The sequence below is a fragment of the Haliaeetus leucocephalus genome, unplaced genomic scaffold, assembly GCF_000737465.1.
Source record: "Haliaeetus leucocephalus isolate CR32 unplaced genomic scaffold, Haliaeetus_leucocephalus-4.0 Scaffold168, whole genome shotgun sequence".
Classification (NCBI taxonomy): domain Eukaryota; kingdom Metazoa; phylum Chordata; class Aves; order Accipitriformes; family Accipitridae; genus Haliaeetus; species Haliaeetus leucocephalus.
The window spans coordinates 997,124-1,019,190 of NW_010972604.1; the positions used below are offsets into that span (position 1 = coordinate 997,124).

Consider the following 22,067-nt stretch of genomic DNA (forward strand, 5'->3'; position numbering starts at 1 on the left):
TTGACCTATGAGACTTTCAGTGTCTGCTTTTAGTATGCTCAGAGCTTCTGTCTGTGTGGACCTCCAGGGCTGGCCATGCTAAAGGCAGGATTTGGGCCTGAGCTCTGTTGCCTCTCCTGCTCCTTTCTGTCTGCGCCTGATTGTTTTCCTCCTCTGATGTGCTCACAGGGCGCGTGGTTTTATATGCATTAGGGAAGTTGAGAGAGGCTACCTCAGTGAAAGGAAGCATCCAATCCATACAACACTGTGGTTTGAGGAGAATAAGGGCCAGGACTGGAGATGAAGATGCTCTGCGCCTATGACAGTCATGTTGAAAAGAGGCCATCATGATTTTCTTCTTATGTTAATACTTTGTCCAGTCAACCATACACCACCAGTTCAATCTAGCAGGGAGGGAAGAGGAGCTGGATAGCTCCATCATTAGATGGACCTAGGAATTGAGGTGGTGTGTTGCTTTACTTTGAGCTCTGAAGCCCAGGCAGTGTGACCTGACCCTTTGTGTTTTATTAAACTCCTTATCCACATACCTAGTGGATGCTCCAGCGTAGAAAATAAAACAAAAGCTTCATGATGAGGCAGAAAAGGGGGCTGGATAACTATGTTACCCCTTGAACTGGTGAGAGTGTTATTTTCTAGGACTGTTTCCTTGACTAGAAATCAATCTTACAAACCCCTGCAAAAGAAATTAATGCCATAGCTTTCAGTTGCAGCAAGGTGCAAACATGTTGCAGTGAGGTGTCTGGGATCAAAGCAAGGCATTTAAGTAGAGGATGAGCCCACAGGCAGTCTGGATCCTGGCTGTATACTCTGCTGCTTTGAGGGGTTGGAGACTCCAGCAAACAGTGTGCTGGACTCCATGGGCCTGGAGATATGAAAGGAGCTGGCAGGGCACCACAGAGACATGTCTGTCATTCAACAAATGACTTGAAGAGCCATGTGGCTCTGGTGCAAATCTCCCTCGTCAGTATTAAAATCTGAGTGGAACTGGGGCTTTATCCAACCACTGTCTAGGCTTTTGTGGGATCCAGGACACTCTCCACAGGGCTCTGGGATTCAGCAGCCAGAGAGGCCAGCGCTGCCAAGAAGCGTAGTGCTCGAGAGGCAGAGCTGGCCAACACACTGCTGTGCCTTTCAATGAGCCATGCGTATGCTGCTGAGAGAGTGGTGACTTCAGCTCGCCGGTTAAACCTCTCCAAATAGAGAAGGTGCCAGGCAACCACTGGGGCTGCTGAGCAAAGGAACAGCTTTTTGAGACGCAATATGCTCCTATTTCTAATGTGGCTTTCCCATTTTGAGAGCACTGCTTTGGTAAGAAAGTGGCCTGCTTTCTCTCCTGTGCTGGGGGAACATCTTCATGCTGTTCAGCTTGTTCTCTCTCATTCTTTGCTTTCTAGGGCAGGCACTGCCTTTGCAGTTGCACACGACTGACCTTCCAAACACTATTGCTTGCTTTATGAGAATCAATGTTTGATTAATCCAGGGTGCCTGGATGTGGTAGTTCTGTTTTTCATTCCTGGCTCTGCTAGTCGCTAGTCGGTATCATACTGGAAATCATTGAGTGTCTGTATCTCAGTTCTCCACTGGTATGTAGGAATTTCTCACTGTGGAATTTGAAGGCTTTTTTTTTTTTTTTTTTTCTTTTTAATGCAGCAAAAGCATTTCCCCATTGATGCACCTTGGAAAGTAATTTTAACCTCTCTGTGCCTGTTCCCCCAAACCACTAATGTTTAGTTCTATGTGACAAGCATATTTCAGCAATGGAACATCTTTTTTGAGTTCTTTTAATTTATTTGTTCATAGCTAAAGCATACTCTGAAATCACTTTCGCTTGCATATACTTGTCATAACATTGTTTTGCAGTTACTGTGGTATGACTATTCCTTACCTGAAAAAGGCAGTCTGAGCTGTGTTGGACATTTTTAATTGGACAGAGAAGTGACAGAACTGGACTGGATGAAGCTGATCTTAGGATAAGTCTTTTTACCATCTGCTGCCTCCTTAGAATCAGCCTTCACTCATATTTAGACTCTAACATGGACAGGATTAGAATATCTGCAAACAGGAGCATTTAAGGCTTACAGATGTTTGACTATGCATTTGCATATATGCTCACTCCTTATGATCATTTTTGTGTAATGGTTTCATGCCTAGGTACCCTGATCATCTAACTTAAATTATACAAGGCAAGAGAACTATTAAACCTCCTTTCTGGAAGGCTGGATGGAGGAGCTGTGTCTGGCAAGTGGCTTGCAGATTTGCTTCAGAGACTATAGATTGAGTTCTCTCTTAAAGAGAGTTAACTGACAGAGATCAGACTTTCAAGGCAATAGTTTACTGCTGTGTTGGGTTCTTGCTTTCACACTGTGGACCATTTAAATAAAAATAATGGTAAAAGGTGACATTCTGTGTCTTTAATGCTAGGACAGTAAAACAGGCTGCAGTCACAAGCCATGCAGGCTTATAGCTCTGTCATTTTTTCCCCTCACCTTAGATTTGTATGCTCTTTTAGGGACTTTCAAACTTACCTGATTGTTGTCAGTAAAAAATGGGGAAGGGAGGAGAAGGAGGCACTTCCCATGCTCTCCTTATTCCCTCTGTTACCTGACTGGGGCTCAGACAAATCATAAAGCCATCAGTGATTCCCCCCCACCACCCTTGCAGACCATTAACCCAAATGGTTCTTCCATTTCCAAACCTTGTCCTCCCCAGCTTCCTGAGTACCACAGCTTCACTGCAGATATATAATTCATTATCTGGAAAGCTGCTGTTTTAATGTAATATTAAACAGGCAGCAGCTCAGCAGGTGTCCCCAAGGTAAGGAAGGCAGCATGCTGCTGGCAGCAGCTGCTGGCTTCAGGCTTATCAAGATTTCTTTGTTTTGAAACAGAAGTTGGAAGGCTTTTTAATATACCATGTCATTGGCTGAGCAGATCCTGGTTTCTGGCTGTTATCCTGCCTTTCACTGCAAAGACAAAAATTCTTATAACACATGCTGCCTGTGATGTTCTGCGAGAGTTCTGTGCTCTCAAGAGAGGAGCAGGGTGATGAGAGGGAGGAGGCTCACAAGGCAGATTCATGTGCCTTATTTCCTGCTCTCATTTTTCTTAGTGGACCAACTGGGCTAAATGTATCTGTGGTATATCACAATGTGCATTGAGCAAAGCTTTTTTGTTCCATGGGATAAGAAATTCATCTTCTGTATTTGAACATCATAAAATACATTGGTGGCTGGGTTTCCTCAGAATATGTGGGTCCTAAACTGGCATGTGTAAACTGCATGTGGTAAACCTGCTCTGTCCCTTTATCTGGTACTTGATTCTAAGCTTAGGAAAAGTGGAGATTTTTCATAAGGTAACGTTTCTTGCTCTAGAGATAACTGGAGTGTAGTTAGAATTTGGCTAGCCAGTGTGAACATCCATGCTGCAAAGGCACTGTCACACCAGGACAAAGTTACACTATCACACTTGGTTGCTGCACTTACCTGTGTGGGACTTAAGGAATTTTGGGGCACATTCCTGTGAGTTGTAATGTCTCCTGAGCATTTGTCTCCTTTCCGTGCTCCTTTGTGGAAATTGTTTTAGTTTGCCTTGTTAGTAAAGAGACTCTGTCTGGCTAGGACTGTGATCTAGCTTTGATCAGCAGCCTTTGCTTGAAGCATGACAAAGACTGTAAACTGTCAAAGAGCATAAGATGGTTTGAAGGACCTTCTGGCAGCATAGTGTAGGCCTTAGTAGGTGTCAGTGTGCTTTGCTAAGAGACTGTGCATGCTGGTGTAGTGGAGGTTTTCTAACCTGATCCAGGTTTTCAAATGCAAGGATTTGCCTTCTGCCAGCTAACCATTCTGGAGGTAGACTGCCAGGACAGAATACTTAGACTACAGTGCCATGCAGATCTAGGAAGACTAGCAGACATTCAAGGATTTCTGCAGGAAGGATGTCACTTTTTACTGGAGTTTGCTCCAGTCCGCGAGTACTGAGATGTACAGATAGGAAAGGTTGTACCAGCTCAGAAGCAGGTTGCTGTTGTCTGGAGGAGCTGGACAGCAACAGGTCAGTGGCTGATTGCTTTGGTGCTGGTGAGCTTTCTGTGCTGTGGGAGTGGAAGCTTGCAAGGCAATGCTTGAGGTGGTTTTGCTGTGCGCAATGAAAATAGTGAATAGTCCCAAACTATAAACGTGCTTCTACAAGCAGTCATCCTGAACTGCGCTGTGGACTCTAATGATACGCACCTGAGCTTTATTGTCTGCCTCTACAATGTAAAGGTGAATATCTTAACTTGTCAGAAGAGACACTACCTATGTGCAGGCCTTTGGCCTGTCATGGAGGAGACATACAAGCAGCAAGATGGGATAGGATGCAATGGAAGGGTACATCTGTAGTATTTGAGTATGCTATAGTGGCAGTGAATGCTGCAGGCTGGACTTCTGCTGGGAAATCCATTGAGTCTCAGAGAAAAACATTCTGTACAGCAATCCCTTGAATTTCAGTGGGAATAAGTCCACCAGCTGAAGACGTCTCTCAGGATGACCTGTTTACCTAACAGGATCTTTTCATTTGTTGTTTAAATCTGATCTAAATCAGCATGTTTTTGAAAAGTGAGGTTATATCTGCTAATGATTAACCACTTCAAAGGAACTTTTATGGACTTTCTGATAATGCTGTTAACTGGGAGGAATTTGTCCATTGCCAATGGGTGGAGAGAGTTAGAATTGATTTTTCTAAGCATTGTTCTGCTAGCGGTTCACTGACAGTTGTCCTAAAGTGCAAAGAATTGAGGGCCCCACTTTTTGCATCTGCGCAACCTTGAGTCCATTAGCCATTCCTGGTTGTGTTCTGAGCAGCCACAGTGCTAAGCCCAAGTGACAAGTATGAACTTTCCTTTTTGCCAAAGAGCACTGTTGCACAGTGAAGAGTGCTGTGTTACATAGTCATGTTTAGAAGATTCATTGGTTACCCAATGCATAGCCAGATACAGGAGGAGACTGCTATAAAACTATTCTGTGCAAACTATAACAAGACTATGGACTTGGATCAGAATATCCGTGAGCTCACAAGTTTGGATTTAGAACAGTAGTACTTCCATCTACATTGTCTTATCATTAATACTGGCAAGAGTTTTTTCCAAATTTGCCAACACATTCCCAAAGGCCTGCAGTATATATTCTTTTGCATTTCAATCCCTTTTCTGCATTAATGCAACAAATAACTTCATTTTTGTGAAAACAAAGTCTGCTACTGTTGAGTCCTTAATGATAGTTCATTTATTTGCTGCTGCCAAAACTGCTTGTAAAGCTTCAGTCACTTCACTGAAGAAAATAATAATGTTTGTAATTGGTTGGCTTGAATTTCTACGGAACTCTGTATTCAGTCTACAGAGAATCGGAGTCTTTACAGGCTCAGCTAAAAGCTCTGGTCTGTACAGCCTAAGTTGTAGCAGCAGATGGCTTCACTTCCATTCTCCTTAGTTGAAAGTCCAGGGCACTGGCTAAGATGGGAGACATGTAGTCCTTTAAAAATACAGTGAGGACGTCTTTGGTTTCATGGTGGACTAGGTACAGGGGGAATTAAAAATGGGCTTATGAGGGTCAAGGAGGAGAAGACAGTTGTAGAGAGACTTATTTAGAAGGCATGAGAACCACTTGGTTCCTATCAGTGAGCAGACCTGGAAAATGTGAGCATTACAGTTCCAGAAGAATGCAGAAGTTGGATATTATCTCTCTAGTATGAAATTATTAAAGAAAAATAGATCAGACTTTACCATTCTGATGTTGTGATAAGTAATTTCTTGTCAGGATTTAAAATTTCCCTCAATTCTTGTCTTCAATGTTAAAGATTTGAAGAAATTTATGAGAATTAGAAAATTGCCTGTGGTTGCATGGTAATGCATAAAAATTATCCAGTCATTTTCATTCAGATATTTCAAAGCATGAAGTATCATCATCTTTGGTCAGGAAGGAATTTCCTCCCTTATAATGGCGTGTAAACATAACCACAGTTGGAATATATAATTTGATACATTCCTCAGAAGTGTTGAGCACTTGCTGCTTTGGAGAACCACATGGAAACATGTGGCCTGCTTTGCCACTATTTTCCGAGTCTTTCGTACATACGTTTGTAACTTTTTTTTGTACCCTCAGATTCATAGTTGCCTTAATTTAGATCTCTCCTGGAGTGTGCCCTGTAGGGGCAGGCACACCGCTTCTGCCAGTGGGCTGGCCTGAATCACTTCCCTGTGAGTGTGTGGCTTCTGCTGGCCTGCGAAAAATTCATTTCCTTTCCATCCAAACGAGAGGACAGTGAAATGACCAGGAGCTCTGCATAGCCCAGACAGTTCTATGCTGCAACACTATTAAGAGCTAGGCTCATTGTAACTTTCTAGATTTGAAAGACATTGAGGAAACACTGCAAGGGTTAGTTTTGTGGAGTGGAAGAAAGGAGGGTAAGGAAAAGGAGCCTGCTGTTGCTACAAGGCTGTCTATGAAACATGCTGGGCAAAAAGCTGTGCAACCTTTTCTTTCTCTCCTTTGTCATCCCTACTTGCCATCACCACCACAGACTTGATTTTTGTTGCAAGGTTAGGGTCTTCTTTTGTGTTCCAGCACACCTGTAGAGAGGGACAGAAGTTGTCCTTTTGTCATTCTAAGGCAGGCACTTCATGAGATGAACAGCTCCCTAAGACCTGGTGACCTGCCAGGTAGATTTTGAAGGAAAGGTTTGTGAGCTCTGGGGCTCAAGTTTGTGCAAATGGAAGAAGCTGAACCACAACTAAGCCTGGGCTCCCAACACCTTCAGATTCTTTTCCAGTGGGAGCTTTGTTTTTCCAGTGACAAGCTGGTGCCAAGGTGGCAGATACCTGTTGCTTGGCAGACAAAACAGTGTTGGTGTCAGCAGAGGCAACACCATACTGTGAATTTCTCTGCTTTGTCAGCAGATACTGCCATTAGAGGCAGCGACCATGCCATTGCACACTGAGAGCTCCACCTAAGAAGCTGCTGCTATCTCTGTTATGATCTAGGTTTTGAAGTGGACATGTTCAGTTTCCACAGTAACCCCCTATCAGGAAACATTTGAGTCAAGAGCCACAAGGGTTTAACTGAGAAAACTGTCACTTGTTTGACAGTCTAACCCCTGAGGCATTGCTGGACATAATTAGAATATCGGTACTCTAGAATTCACACTCAGTATGAAGCACACTGGCGAAGTGGTGTTATAGAGCTCCTAGCAATTGCTGGTGTAGTAGTTGCTCCTCATGTTAGTTATTGTTGATCGATTCCTCTTTGGAATAGTTCTGCTGGCATCCTAAACTAGCTGTGACCACGTTGGAGAGATTTCATCTCTTGCTGCTAGCTGGCAGAAGCTGATACAAACCCCAAAGCAATAACAATACAGCTTGCTTGTAGGGATACTATACAGAGTTGGGGGCACGTTTCCCAGACTCCTGAAACCTCTCTAGTTAGGGAGGCAGCAGCGTGATCATTGTTAATGGCTGTTCTTTTTATGGGGCAAAGTAATTGTGGGCGGAAGCTGGAGGGAATGGTGCCTGAGCTGTGTTGGTACAAGGGGGATGTTATGTCCTTGAAAAAAATAATGTACTTAGCAGCTGCATATTATACCTGGGCTCATCTCAGCCCTAAATATTGTGCTGCTGCAGTAGGAGTGGCCTTCCCACAATTGTGAATTTACCTTAGCCAAGTTAAACTGTACTTTATGGCCACAGTGAGCAGCACATCCCAGGCAGCATAGTAGTCTCCTCTCTGAAATGTCAAATAATTGAAAACAAGGAGGCACGAGAGCATTGGAGTACTATTACAATAAATACGTTTTAATGCCAGAAGTGTAACTTAAAAATGACTGAACCTTTTTTACTGAAACTTCTCATAGTTCAGCCTAAGGCAGGTAAAGCACATTACGTAAGCTGATTTTTTTTTTTTTTTTAGACTTAAACATTACAAAGCACTGAACACATGTGTAAGCAGGTTTTATAAGCACGTGTTCAAGGTGGCGTTTGTGTACAATGCTACTTGCTTTTCCTTTAAGAGTACTTGAAATTGTCTTTTTTCCTTCCTCTTATCTTGCATCTTTTTTTCTGTTTGCCATAATTTCTGGAGTGTGACATCACCTACCTGGAATATGGGTTTGTTTATTTTCAAGGTTTTGGTTTATTTAAAGTGATTGGTAGCATTAACCAGTTCTTCAGTTTAATTAATAGATAAATCTAGAGTAATACAAGTCACACACGTTATCAAGAAAGGCATCTCCAGGAAGGAGAGTCAAGCTAACCTGATACAATTTTTATGTATAAAAGGCCAAAGATTAAACCAAATCTTCATTTCTTGCATATAGTTTTAGTAATCATACACTTGATCCTGACAACTGAAATAGAGCACTAGCCTTAGCTTTTTAAGAGTTTTCTGTAGTCTGTGTGTGAGTACAGAGAAGCTGTAGTGCCTCTGTTCATGTTAAATCTTGTCAGAATTTTTGCATAAGAAACCACAGTTCTGAGGTCTAATCTCTTTGTTGGTGCTTTTAAAAAGCACTTTAATGGTGTCTGAAACCACAGAAGGCATGAGAGGGGAGAACAGATCACAGGGCCTTTGGATTAGTTCATAGATGGCAGTGGCTTTAGAGTGTTTGCCTGCCTTTGCTTTATTCTCTGGGATGAGGTCTGAGATCTGGGATCTAAAAATCATTTAGGGACTCACAGAAATCCTCTGCGAGGACTTTTAGTTGAATATTTGATCATCTTCTACTTATAACTATCATTAAACCTGGTGGATTGAAAAGTATTTAAGGAAATTAGGTATTATATTTGACTGAAAAGTCAATGAGATTTTAGTGCCTGCTTGTAAATCCTGCCCTAAGAAAATCTGAACCATGTCAATTTGAGCTGAACTTACTCAATACAATAAAAGGTATTTAAGATTTCACTTTCCTCATTGACACAACCAATGAAAGTTGAATGTTAGAATCCCCTCAAACTCCTTCCAAACTGCGGAAATAAAACACCCTTCACCTACAAAGGTGCATGTTTCTTTAGGAAAAAATTGCCAGTATGTTGTCCATTGGAACTGAGATATAATAAATTTCTTTTGATTCAAAGCTTGTTTCTTTTATTTTCATTCTGTATGATACCAAATCCCCAAACCTCATCTTTTTCTTAATTTTGTAAGCTTTTTGAAGTGTGATCATGAGTTTACTCTCTCAGCTTCCAAATCAACTTCCAACTTGGATATCCCATATATAGATAGATGGGTGGGTGGATATAGATAAGATACAAATACAAAAATCATGGCAAGCACACATCAATGTTTACTGTACTGCTCAATTATTCACTGATCATACCCTTGTAGAGCCTGTCAGTTTTCCTTATTTTTATCTGTCACTCCTTGACTACTACAGATTTTTCTTGCTGTTTTTTCTGTTCTCAAGTAGCCTAAATGGAGCATTTCAAGATCAGTTTTGTATTCACAGCAAGTTTTCCCTTCTGTTAAAGGATCATCTGGAAAAAAACAGCAGAAAAGCAGTAGAGTTGTTATTGGTTGTAGTCAAGTTTAAACTGCATGCTGATGGCAGGTTAACCTAAGATTCAGGTATGATAGACAGGGTCTATCTCTAGCATTCAGGTTCTTGGAAAACTCTGCTTCGGGGGGAGAGTGCTCAGGATAGAGGTTCAGCATTAGCCAGAATCAAAGGCAATGATTGAAGAAATGGAATTAGGTTTCAAGTGATTATTCCAAGCACTCTTAATGACCTTTTGCTTACTCACTAATATTTCTTTTGTCTCTTTTCATAATCCAAAGTTCAAGACTGGGGTTTTGTTTTTTTGGGTTTTTTTGATTGTTTTTTCCTGCTGTGCAAAGAAAGAGTCCCCCTAATAAAGCTGCCCTTAATCTTGACAGAATTAATCTACCTCATTTTTCACCTTCTTTCATTGTCGGGGAGATCTTGGAGCCCCAAATCTGATACTCACCTTTAAGACAGTCATGAAGAGCAGGTCAGGGAAGATGAATCATTGCAATTGTTCTTTTCAGCTGTGGGTGCTAGTTTTTGTCCATTTGTCAAGATCTTTGTTGCTGCTTGTCTGCAATCAAAGGCTTCCTGTCACTACTTGCTTTAGTACTGAGGGCAAACATGTCAGCTGGGCCTTGCGTTACCCACCAACCACCCCTTTCATAATTCAGCCTTGAACTGCCGTTTGCCTCCCCACTTGCTGCAGCAGCATGCACATGGCCAACTAAATTTCACTCTTACTGAAAATACCGCGCTACTATCCACACCAAAGCAATACAAACATGTAAATATATACACACATGCAAGCATTTGTAATTGTGTAAATTTTCAGTAGAGTTGATACAATGACAATACACAAGTACATCAGTAAGCAGAATGATGCAAGAAATGGGTGAAAGGCAAACCAGATGGGGGGGTGGAAGGAAGGGAAATGGTCTGAACAAAAAAAGAAGCTGCCAACTGCAGCAGAACCTGACAGCAGCTTTACTTGAGAATAGAAAAGTTCCTCCTTTTACATGCAATGGGGCAGGAACATCTCCTGTTAGGAAGTCCAGTCGTGTTCCCCCTGAACTTCTGTTTCCATACAGACAAAGGGGATCTAAGGCTTGGTTTCACAAATGTTGATATTAAGAAGGCTAAGCTTGAGTGAATGAAGTTCAAGGCAAACAAAAAATTGCCATGTTTCCTCATTGGAAACAGCTGTATAAAGGACGAGATGCAACTGAATGTCTGTTACAGATTCTTTGAGCAGGAACACAGCGCAAGACACGTAAATACAGCATAATGGCAGCCTTATGTTTTGCAATTTCCAGTGAACGCATACCAGACTAAGGATGGTCAAAAAGGAAGAATTTTCAGTAAAGAGGGCTTTGAAATGTGGATTGTGATTCTTGCTGCTGTCGCAACACTCCATCTGACCTTCAGCAAGTCACTTAACCCCAGTCTTTCAGTATTTAATCTTCCCTGTTGTAAGGCATAGGGGAGAGCTAAAAGGAGGACTGTTATTAAGGATTAGGAGGTGGCATGTTACTCTGAGGTGAACGCTATACAGCTGACATCAGCAGCAGATGGCTCCAAGGCCATATGAAATGCAGTTGCACAAACCACATAAGCAGACAGCATATGAGAGCAATTCTGCTAGCTTTAACTAGTCTGGGCCTGGCAGAGAGAGCATTCATGCAATGCAGCTAGGGGCCTGCAGCTATGCTGTTTGCTTCAGGCAAAGATACCTACCAGTGTATGTAAAGCAACTTGACAAAGATACCTTGAGACAGGGGTGGCAAAGCACTAAAGTCAGCTGGGACCTGCAGCCCGTCTGATGGTAAGCAGTAACAAAACAAGTCCCTTAATCTTTCTAGGCTGTTACATTTACTGGAGGTACCTGTATGGTTGCCATCACCTTTCCTGGTCTTGAAGTTGTTCAGTTTCTGTGCACCTGGGAGGGAGGCAAGTAGTGCTGCCAACTTGCTTTATGGATAGGGATGGAATTTAGTGCATCTTGTCCAATGTGCACTGGAAATCTGCCCCAGAGCAGGTGATTGAATGCAGGATGCCCTGGTCATAAGTTAACGCTGAAGCAGGTGGACTGTTCATCCCCAAACTTAAGCCCCCTGCTTCTGCCACATCTACTGAGGTGCTTGCACTCTGTGTTTGCAGACAGTTTTATTTTTTTTCTGGTGTGGAGATGAAAGCAGCTTTGAGCAGAAGGACTGGAATGTCTGCCTGTGGCAATCCTGAGCTACGCAGAGTTTGTCTCTGAGGGCCAGTCTTGCTTGTATAGGAGCTCGATTAAAGATGAGTGAGAAGTTCTGTTCAAGGGAATGAAAAGCCCTTGTCTGTGTTTGAAATTGTTAGCAGAGTGTTCCTCGCTGTCATGGTGCTGAGTAGCCAGAGCTCTGATTCGTCCAGCAGAAGTAGCGCTTGTGCGCTTCGGGGTTAGAGTCTAACGGCAACCGTAGTAAGGGCTGGAGCTCTGTTAGTGGTAGAAATGATGTCTGAATGCAGTATCTGAATGCTCGCTTCATATTGCTGTGAGAGGCAAAACTAAAACTCCATATCCAAGTGTTTCTAGGCAGGAAGGTTTAAAATCGTTTTCCTGAAACAATTCCTAAAGACTAGGGTGTTTGAATTGATACAGTGTTTGTGTTGCCAACTCAAATCCGAAACCCATAACAAGATCCTGGTCTGGGGTTGAGCCCAGAAAAGGAAAGCATCTGTGAACTTCAGGTAAAATTCTGGACTTCTGAAGAAGGTGTATGTGGCATTGTTTCCTTGTTTTTTTTAAGAACAAATACGTATTTGAATTTGGCTGTTTCTCATTCTTGTGACTAGTGAGACTCAAAACCTGTTGAATGTTACAGCAACGTAGAGACATGTCTGAACTCTGCCCTTTAGGGAACTCTAGTTCTGCTTGTTGCCTCAAGCATGTAGTGAAAGGAACCAGCCATGTGTGGAAAGGAACATGATTAAAATGTTATTTAAAAAAAAAAAAAATTAGTTTATAAGTGGGTCTGCATGCTCTGCCACTGCATATTTGTGTCAAGCTAACACAGGAGGCTTTCTCTAAGAAGCAATTCTGAAGTGCATTCTTGTTTCTAAACTAGCCTCCATGCATGGAGTTGTCTTCATTTGCTTGTACTTATGTGACTAGTTACTACTAACTCTCCCACAGGCAGCTTGTAGGGTCATGACCTTGCTCCTATTTAAAGTTTCAGTGGGGAAAGCCAACCACGGAGGAGCTGTATGTAGGTTTTGGCAGAGTCTCTAGCATGTACAGGAATACTTTTTTTTCCCCCATCCTGTTTTTACTTTTTACATACTCAAATAGAAATATAAATGTTTTTTCCCTAAATGCTTGCGTGAAAAAGGCCCATGAAGGTTTAGAAGGCAGCTGGCTGGTCCAAAGTAACATCTTAAGGGAAGGGGAGTTATAGACAAGTCCCTGTGGTACAGCGATTCAGTGGGAAGATGCTGAGACACCATTTCTGCAGAAGTCCAATAAGAAGTCATCTTCATCCTTCTCTGTTTATTATGCTTCATATGGTAATCTTTGGATGGGTTAGTTTAGCTGTTCTGACTAAATTTGCAGTCTGTAATTAATTCTAAGCTAAGATTCTGGTCTTGTCCTTCATGGCTTGGGTGGGCAAGAACTCAGCTGGGTGCCTTAAATTTAAGAACAGGATCTTGGTTTTACCTTGACCAAGCTCAGTTGATTACTGGTGATGTGACCCACACAGTAGATTTTTTTTTTTTTTTTTGAGACTGTTTTGTTCCTTTGAAGAGCTAGCTTGAGCTCAGGCCATCTATGTGCCAGATCCTGAACCGCTGTTTCTGATGTGTGTGGAGGACTATGAAAAGCCCCTTTCTTGCTGTCGTATCTCCTGTAAGATATGAAAGGGCATGGCAATACGTCTGCCAGGTAAGGTACAAGAATTAGACCTCGTGACCTCTGCTTTCACCATAAGGCTGACTATGTTGGGAAAAGAATTAGGCTGTGACAAGGAGTTTCACAGACTGTAATTTCCTGCTCTGACAGTTCTGTATGTAAAGGATGAAGTATGTCCTCCTTGCAGTGGAGTATGGTAGAGCTTTGTTCTATTCAGATGCCTGCATCCTAGCCTTGAGCTAGAGAGCTGTCCTGCTTCATACATCTTAAAGAATGTGAATCATTCAGTAAATTAAAAATGGGAGACTGTCTGAGAGGATGCTATGAGGAAAGAAGCAGAATTTGGATACATGTGGGGAAAAAGCATCGTGGCTTTTGTTTCTTAAGCTGCATGCCTAGTCTCAGGTGGCTGTGATCTCTCTTCTTTACTGAAAGACTGCCTCAGTTTCTGAGTTCAGTGAATTGTATCTCAGAGAGCCACAAAATCCTTCCCAACACATCTCATTTTACCTGTTTTGCTTTGCAAATCAGTGTATGATCCATAAGTGTGTCTAGGCCAGGAAACAATTAATAGTAAGTAAAAGTACTTCCTTGGCTTGCAGGCAGCTTCCAGCTTGCTCCTTTCCACAGATTAGCAAGGATTTAGGAGGCACACATTCTGTGTACTCTAAATCAGTTCTGCAGAAACCACAGCATACCATCGTCCCACTCTTATCTCTGAATTCCATGGACAGGCAATCTCAGCTGCTCAGCACTGGCTGGCAGCTTTAGCTTGCCAGTAAGTACTGAAAGCCATGTAAGCGTGGAAATGACAGTGACACAACGGCTAAGATGTTATCTCCGTAGCAAAGCCAAAGGCAGTTTCCATGGTGATGGAGAAGCTCCAGGGCGCTAGTGATGCAGCTGCTGTGTCGGACAGGATCAGTAGCCTTTTTATACAGAGGCTGCTCCAATAAAGCTTTTATGTGTTTATGCAGTCCTCATTAGGTTGTATCTGGCTTTGGAACATAAAATGAGGGACGAGGGAAAGATTTAAACTGACTGAAGTGGGTGCTGACCTACAAAGAAAATGGGAAAAGAAGGTTGAAAATGTAAGTCTTGGAGTATCCACAAGTGACAGATGTGTATGACAGCTTGAGCGCATTGGATATTCTATGCATTTGATATTCTGGTCACTACTTTCCTGAGATATTGCGTGCCAATGTTAACAGCTCCTAAAGTTCTTATTTCAAGTGGGAGAGTCAGATTCATATCCCCAAGTCTTAACTCCTCTTCAAAATGTTCCTTCTGAATTGGATCCAATATCAGAATGGGTCTCTTTCTGTATTGAGACTAGAAATTGCCAGGGACTTGTGGAAAGTGGATGATGATCTTGCAACTTCTGCATCTCAAGCACTAAAATGTCTTATGATTCACTTGGTCCCCCTTTGGGGTAATAATCTCTCAATACCTCAGCACAGGTACGTGGAATTCATTTCATACTCTTCCTGTAGGGTCCTACAGCCTGCGCTTTCACTTGTTGTACCTGCTGTCCCAGCAATAACCAATTTCCAGGTTCCCACACTGGAAATGCACATTTTGCATTTCTGCTTTGATCTTCTACCAACCTGTGCTTTGTGGGTGCTGCAGCACATGAGTAGGAATTGTGTGTAAAACTGCTCAATTAAAATAATCATTTCATCATTTTGACCCAGACTTTTGGTGGTTTTAAACATTGGTTGCTCTCTTCTGAACTAGATGCTAAAAGAGATTTGTATTCTGTCTTTCAGGTGGTGCGGGGGACCGGGAAAAGATACCTGTCAATCATGAGGCTTTCCTGCTCATGGCTAATTCCCAGAATGAAATGGAAGATTGGGTGAAAGCCATCCGACGGGTTATATGGGCTCCATTTGGTGGAGGTATTGCAAATAGCTCACATGCACATAAATTAAAACATTTGCCTCAAGGTAAAACATATTCTTGTGATACTAGGATACGTGTAACACTGTAAAATCACAGAGATGCCTAGATAAGCTCTTGATTGTCTGAAGTGTTTTGCAGCAAGGGGATTGGGTTGATTTTTTTTGCCAGGGGATGGAAGGGAATGGGAGGGGAGGGCACATCCAAACTGTATAACTGACTCAGAAATGGGTGGCAATAATAATCATATCACTATTGTCAATACTCTGTTATTTACAGCTAATTATCAACTCTTCTGTGGACCTTTCTTATCCTTATGGACATAAAGGAGTGTGTCCAGTTATCTCAATTTTCTACCACAAGGGCAGATGCCTATCTTTAACCTCTGTACAGCCAGAGGCAGCAGAACTTTTCATCCAGCTAATGTAGGGCCCAGTTGAGAAGTCAAAGCTTCCACTGGCTTCAGTGGGGGTGTAGCCTGAGGAAGAACAACAGGGTCAGGCTGAGTGAACGAACACTTGTAAGGTAATACAGCTGTTGACAATTCCTGTAGTTAAAATGAACAAAAAATCCAGACTCTCAGTGTTGATATTATACCACAATCTTCAAATTCTCAAGTCAGTAGATTAGATAGGAGGTGGTTTTGTGCTTTAGTACAGGGTTCACGGGTGTTTTCTTCTCGGTTCACTGTTGGTGACAGCAGCTACTGGCTTTGTACTGGACAACTCTATACTTTGAAGTGACTTGTGTGTGCTACTGATGAAGTTTATGCAAATAGTGTTATCATATGCAGATAGTGATATCGACCTCTTTTGAGAGATACAGATTAAAAAGTGCCAGATAAGGGTTAGGTAATGCAATTACTTTTGCTGAAATGAAGTTACTAGTTTTCCTGGATCTAGGGGAGGAAAAAGTGACATTGATGCAATTGAGGGAGGCTCAAATACCACAAGGTCACTAAGACCCACTGTTTGTTAATAACTTTCGTCTTGGTGGGTTTTATTTGGTTTTGGTTTTTTTGTTTGTTTGTTTGTTTTCTTTTGAGTGACTCTTATGATTTTGAGTCTCTGTGTAGCAGCATTTGGTTTGTCTGGAGGAGATACAATCTCTACTGCTGATGTAATTTTTTCCTAGGTCCTTCTTTCATTTAGCAGAAAGGGTATATGTACAAAAGGCAGCTTGTACTTGATTCTGAGGCTCTGTGTGATGCTGTTGTGCTGTGGGAGGAACAAGCCCTTTTCACTAGTAGAAACTGATCTACCATGATTTTTCCTCAAACATGAGTGTGTGCTTGTTTTGCTTTCCTTCTCAAGTCCAGCCCACAGTGAAGGGTCTTTTAGACTCTGAGCTCACTGCCGGTCCCTGCAGTTCCTCCATCAGAGGTGTCAGAATCTCGGAGGTGGTATTTCTGTGGCCATTTGTAGTGGACTTTATAGTGTGTATTTTACAGCTTTGCTATCTGAAAGGAGACATTCAGTCATGACAAATGGTACACGTTCCAGCAACAGCCACCTCCTTTAGGGCATGGTGTTGTCAGCACTGCTGGTATCAATGCAAATTTGGCTTCTTTGTTAGTGTTCATGTTTTGTCAGTCTCTTGGAATAGTTCTAGAGCAAGCATCTTTTTTAAAGTATTAGAATAATAATTAGATAAATAATTATAAATCCTAAGTTTTTGAAAACAAACACATGATGATGGCATAAAGGTAGGGTTGGATTTCTTTTTGTTTGTTTGTTTCTTTATGGGGGCAGTGTTGTCCTAATTAATCTGCTCTTCTTCTGTACCTCTAAACTTCTCTGCAGAGCTATTGGATAACATTTTGGCTTTCATTTAAACAAGGCAGATACTCTTACATTCGATTCCAGGAACTTGGGCTTTATGAGATATCAAAAAAACATAGAACGAAATCATGAGAATGTGGGAGCAGGGCAGTGCAGGGGGGAATACAGCAGCACGGGAGGGGAATACAGCAGCTGCTGTTTGTTGCTATTTTACATACTGCAGATTTGATCTGGTTCCATTAATGTCAATGTAAAGGCTGTTTTGGCTGTTGGTGAGAGCTGGCTTAAGCCCTGTAGAAGAGAAGCACTGCCGTTTGCAGAGTTGGAAAGAATTGCAATTGTGTATTGATGTTTTTCCTCTCTCTGTGGATAAAAACTACCCAAGAACATGGGTACATCCTGGGCGGTCAGCCTGGCCTGAGGTCTCTGCCCTAATACTCACATGCATCAGTCTAAAGCTAGCTTGGCTATGTATTCTTTGTAGTCAAAGCTGCATGAACAGATTCTTATGCTATGGTTTCATTCCTTCTGTGAGCTGACTGAAGTGCTAGCTGCTGTCAGGACTGGTCTCTTCCCACCTTGCAACCATGTGTTCCCACCACGTTTCATTCTGCTAATAGTAGTGGTTATGCAGCTGTGCAGTAGGAAATGACCTGGCAGGAAAAAGAAGCGTGGAGGATTAGTTTGTAGGTGGATTGTCTCCCTGGCCGTGCTAGCTGTGCAGCTGCAGGACTAGTAGTTCCAACACAATGAGGACAGTGGGGAGAGATGATGGGGTGGAAGACAGCATGCTTGTTCATTCTGAGTGCAACCCACACATAAATTGGCTTAAAGAAACCATGGAGCTGTATCCTCAGTCTCTTTGCACTTCACAAAGCATTTATAGGAATGTCAATAACTAGGAAATAGTTAAGGTGTTCAAAGCATTGTTTCCAAATGGGTTTAGCTGGTTTGGGGAAATGATCAAACCTACTCCTCCTCCATCAGAATCAGAGCAGGGCAATTTCTGTGAGTGAAATCCCAGCTCAGCTCCAATGTGGGAGGACAGTAAACATAGCTGTCTCTGTGCTTTAATTGAATAATTTGAACTCTGCTTTGCTACCACCACTAATTTGAGAGCCAAGTCTTATCTATCGACACTTTTTAATACATGAAGCTAAAGGGATGGGGGGAGGAATTAAAAAGTAGGCTTTATTGTTAGCATGTAAATATCCAGCCCTGGAGAAGGTTGATATGGTATAAAAATGAATTATGCCAAGATAAAAGGGGAGGCTTAGCCACACTTTAATCTTTGCTGATGTATTGAAAAAACATAAATCAAAAAGGTTGAGGGTATCTTCTTACGTGTTGATGCGGGCACATGAACTGTGGTTAAAGGTGAAAAGCAAAGGCTTCTTAAAATAAAACAGAAAACTCCCCAAAGCTGCTGAAGGTCCCAAATTGTTAATAGGAGACACATTCAGGCTTAAAAACCACGTGGAATGTGTGCTTTGAAATAAACTTCAAATGTGGCCTTAAAATAATATCTTAGAGTTCCTAAGTCTTTTGAAGAAGAGCTGTCTTGTTTATGGGGAAAGTAATTTCTAACAAGTTTCCCTGAGTTTCAGGCTCCTGAATTCTTGAATCTAGTCTATCTCATTCGGAGCAGAAGATTTTGTAAACTGAGATTTGAGAGTGCTCTGTATGTTTTGATCATGTCCTTAAGAATAGAGTTTGTCACAGTGGCAAAGTGAGTTTTGGAACACATTCTGGCAGAGGGTGATTAAAACTGTTCCCTATGATCCTTCTTACCTCCATGACAAACAAATTTTGCTCTGAGTTTACATCACTGAAAGTTTATCTGGAGAGTCCCTCTGTGCCCTACAGTCACGCAGTTCTGCAGCTGTAGCTTGTAGCAGTGCCATAGTGCAAAGGATTTGTGGCCATAGGCTTGGGTGAGAGTGAGCCTGCCAGTGTCATTTGTAGGTGGATGCACTGAAAGTGTTTGGTGTAGTTGCGGGGAGAGGAGGTCATTCCTCACTGTACATGTACAGAGGGGCTGTACTTCTAGGGTGAAGAAATACAGCTACTTTAAGGAATCTCTTTCCATCTGTTCACCTCTCAGTGGGCTTTTTTGTCTTGCATCAGGTGTAAAACATACTGTGTCTAGGACTGAATTTTGGGCCATGAGGTACAAAAGCTGAGGTTTTCGGTGCCTGATTTGAAAGCCGAGTGGCATAACTCTCTCTCACAGCTCAGCACACGACCAGCACTGCATGGGGACAGAATCATTCTGTGTTAATCTGGTGTTATGTTTGTGTTTTTGTGTTTGTTTTCTTCTGTTTACATATTATTTCTTGCCATGAGCAGTTCCTTGCTCCTCTGCCAGAAATGCATGTCACAGCCCCTTTCTTTCTCCATTACTTTATCCTTATTTCTCCTCCTCCTCATCCTAAGCTTTCATCAATTCCTTCTGATGGAGGGGAGGTGAAGCAGTTGGAAGGGATGTGCTTCCCTTAGGCAAACATGGAGAGCTCTACCCTGTGACAAAGTAATTGCTCTGCAAGAGCTCCGCAAGTGGTTTCTCTGTTCAGGAGCAATAGTCACTTTTTAACTGGTGGCCTCTGAAGAAGTGTCCACTGAGGAAGCCACTCTACTATCATTAATTCCAGTCCTTTTCTCCATAAAGGTAAACCATGATGTGTGGATTCTTTCTTCTTCTGCCAACAAAACTGTGCAGAGAATGTTTTTGCTGGCAACAAGGGCCCTGTGCAGACCATGTCTTGTATTAGGGGAGAGCTGCAAACTAGGGAACAAGTCTCTGAGGTATAATTTAATACCTGGCTCAATGTCATTATGGGTAATGGAAGAATAGCCCTACATAGGCCTAGTTAGGGATCCTGTTTTAGATGAGTAAATGTCTTTCAGATAACATCTGCATGAGAGCAAAACATGATTGTTTTGAAGGGTCAGGTATTGGTATTAGATGCATGTCCACCAGGATGCCAGACTGTTTAGGAGCTAGGATATGATGTTAAGTCTTGGGAGTCTGAGGTTTAATTTCTTCACCTGTAAGATGGGGATTTTCCAGCAAGAGCATCATGAGCATAGAATCATATCAGTGAATTTAAGATGCTAAGATACCACTGTAATGAAGAAGAGGTAGGTGGCTTCTGTTATCTGCCCAGTGTGAAGACAGAGAGGAGCTTTTTGCTCCCTTTCTTGCTAGAGGGCTTCCCCAGAGTGGCAGTCTGAAGTAGGATTCCTGGCTGGGCCAAGAGGAGCCCTTTCACTAGGTGGCAGGGTGGGTTTCCTTTGTGCAGGCTCCCACAGGTGTGTGGGGAGTGACACTGCATGTTTGTTATGCCTGATATGTGCCATTATCTCTGCACAGAGATGGCTGGTGCCTAATGCAGCTTATCAGTGTTTGCTCTTCAGTGTTGTCTCAGGCTGGGAGATGGGCCCAACCAAGGGAAGATGAAGAGAAAGATGATGGGGCTTATAAATTCAGATATCTGCCCAGGACTAGGGGATGCATGAATCACCTGTGAGGAGGTAGTGGTTAGCCTTGCCCTGGGCAAAGGTATCACAAGCAGAGGCTACACTTGTGGGTATAGAAACTGAGATACAGAGTTAGAACTGAATTGTTAGGAGTGGATCTTGCTGCTGAAACTGCTTACAACAGAGAAAGTTTTAAGATCTGTTTCTGAGGTCTGATTAAGTTATTTTTTCTAACTTACCTCTGTCAGATATATTTGGGGCTTCTATTACTGCTTTATGACCAACATATTTTACCGACATGACGCAGCCTTGAAGTAGGCAAAGGCTATTGTCCTCATTTTTTGTAAAGGAGGAATCTGAGGTATTGAGCAATCAAGTAACTTGCCTGAGGTTCCAATGACTATCTGTAAAAGAGCCGCTCTGAAGGCATCATTCAGCAAGGCAAATAGAAGGATTGCAACCCTGGACCTGAGGAGAAAAGACTTTGGCCTTCTCAGGGATATGCTTGGAAGAATCCCATGAATATGGTCCTGGAGAAAAGAGAGGTCCTGGAGATCTCACTGATTTTTCAAGGATTGTTCCTCCAAGCTCAAGAACAGTCCTCCCCCATCTGCAGGAAACCATAGAAAGGTGGCAGGAGGCCTGCATGGATGAACAAGGAGCTCCTGACAAAGCTCATACCTAAAAAGGAAGCATAGAAGTGGAAGCAGGGACAGGTGACCTAAGAGGAATATAGAAAAACTGTCTGAACATGCAGGAATGGACTTAGGAAAGCTAATGCCCACCTCCAGTCGAATCTGGTGGTGGCTGTGAAGGACAACAAGAAAGTCTTCTTCAGGCATATCAACAACATGAAGACCAGGGAAAATATGGGCAGACTACTGAAAGAGGCAGGAAACCTGATGACAAAGGGCATAAAAAAGGGCAAGGTCCTCAATGCCTTTTTCACCTCAGACTTTACTGGTAAGGTTTGTCTTCATCATTCCCCAGCCCCTGAAGCCAGTGGGAAAGTCTGGAGCAAGGAATACTTCTCCTCAGTAGAGGATGATCAGGTTAGAGAACATTTAAAGAAAATGGATATACCCAAGTCCATGGGACCTGATGGGATGCATCCACAAGTGCTGAGGGAGCTGGCCACTGGTGAGGCCAGTCTTGATAATCTTTGAAAAGACATGGTGGTTGGGGGAGGTCCCTGAAGACTCCTATCTTCAAGAATGGCAAGAAGGAGGACCTAGGGAACTACAGGCTGGTCAGCCTCACCTCTGTTGCTGGGAAGGTAATGGAGCACACAAACCCAGAAATAATTTCCAAACATATTGAGGTCAAAAAGGTGACTGGGAGTAGTCAGCATGGATTTATGAAGGCGAAGTCCTGCTTGACCAACCTGATAGCCTTCTATGATGAAATGGTGGATGAGGGAACAGCAGTGATTATTGTTTGTCTTTAACAAGGCTTTCAGCATTGTGTCCTGTAATATCCTCCTTTACAAATTCATAAAGTACAGACCAGACG

The 22,067-nt window shown here is 42.5% G+C and overlaps 1 protein-coding gene across 1 annotated transcript in view; it reads left to right on the forward strand.

Annotated features, from left to right (window-relative positions):
- The window catches only part of ARHGAP22 (Rho GTPase activating protein 22), a 136,168-nt gene that overhangs the window by 80,247 nt on the left and 33,854 nt on the right, over nucleotides 1-22,067 (forward strand). Inside the window, exon 3 of the mRNA XM_010563475.1 lies at nucleotides 15,165-15,293. Coding sequence (XP_010561777.1) covers nucleotides 15,165-15,293 — 129 coding nt within the window. The remainder of the gene's footprint in view (nucleotides 1-15,164; nucleotides 15,294-22,067) is intronic.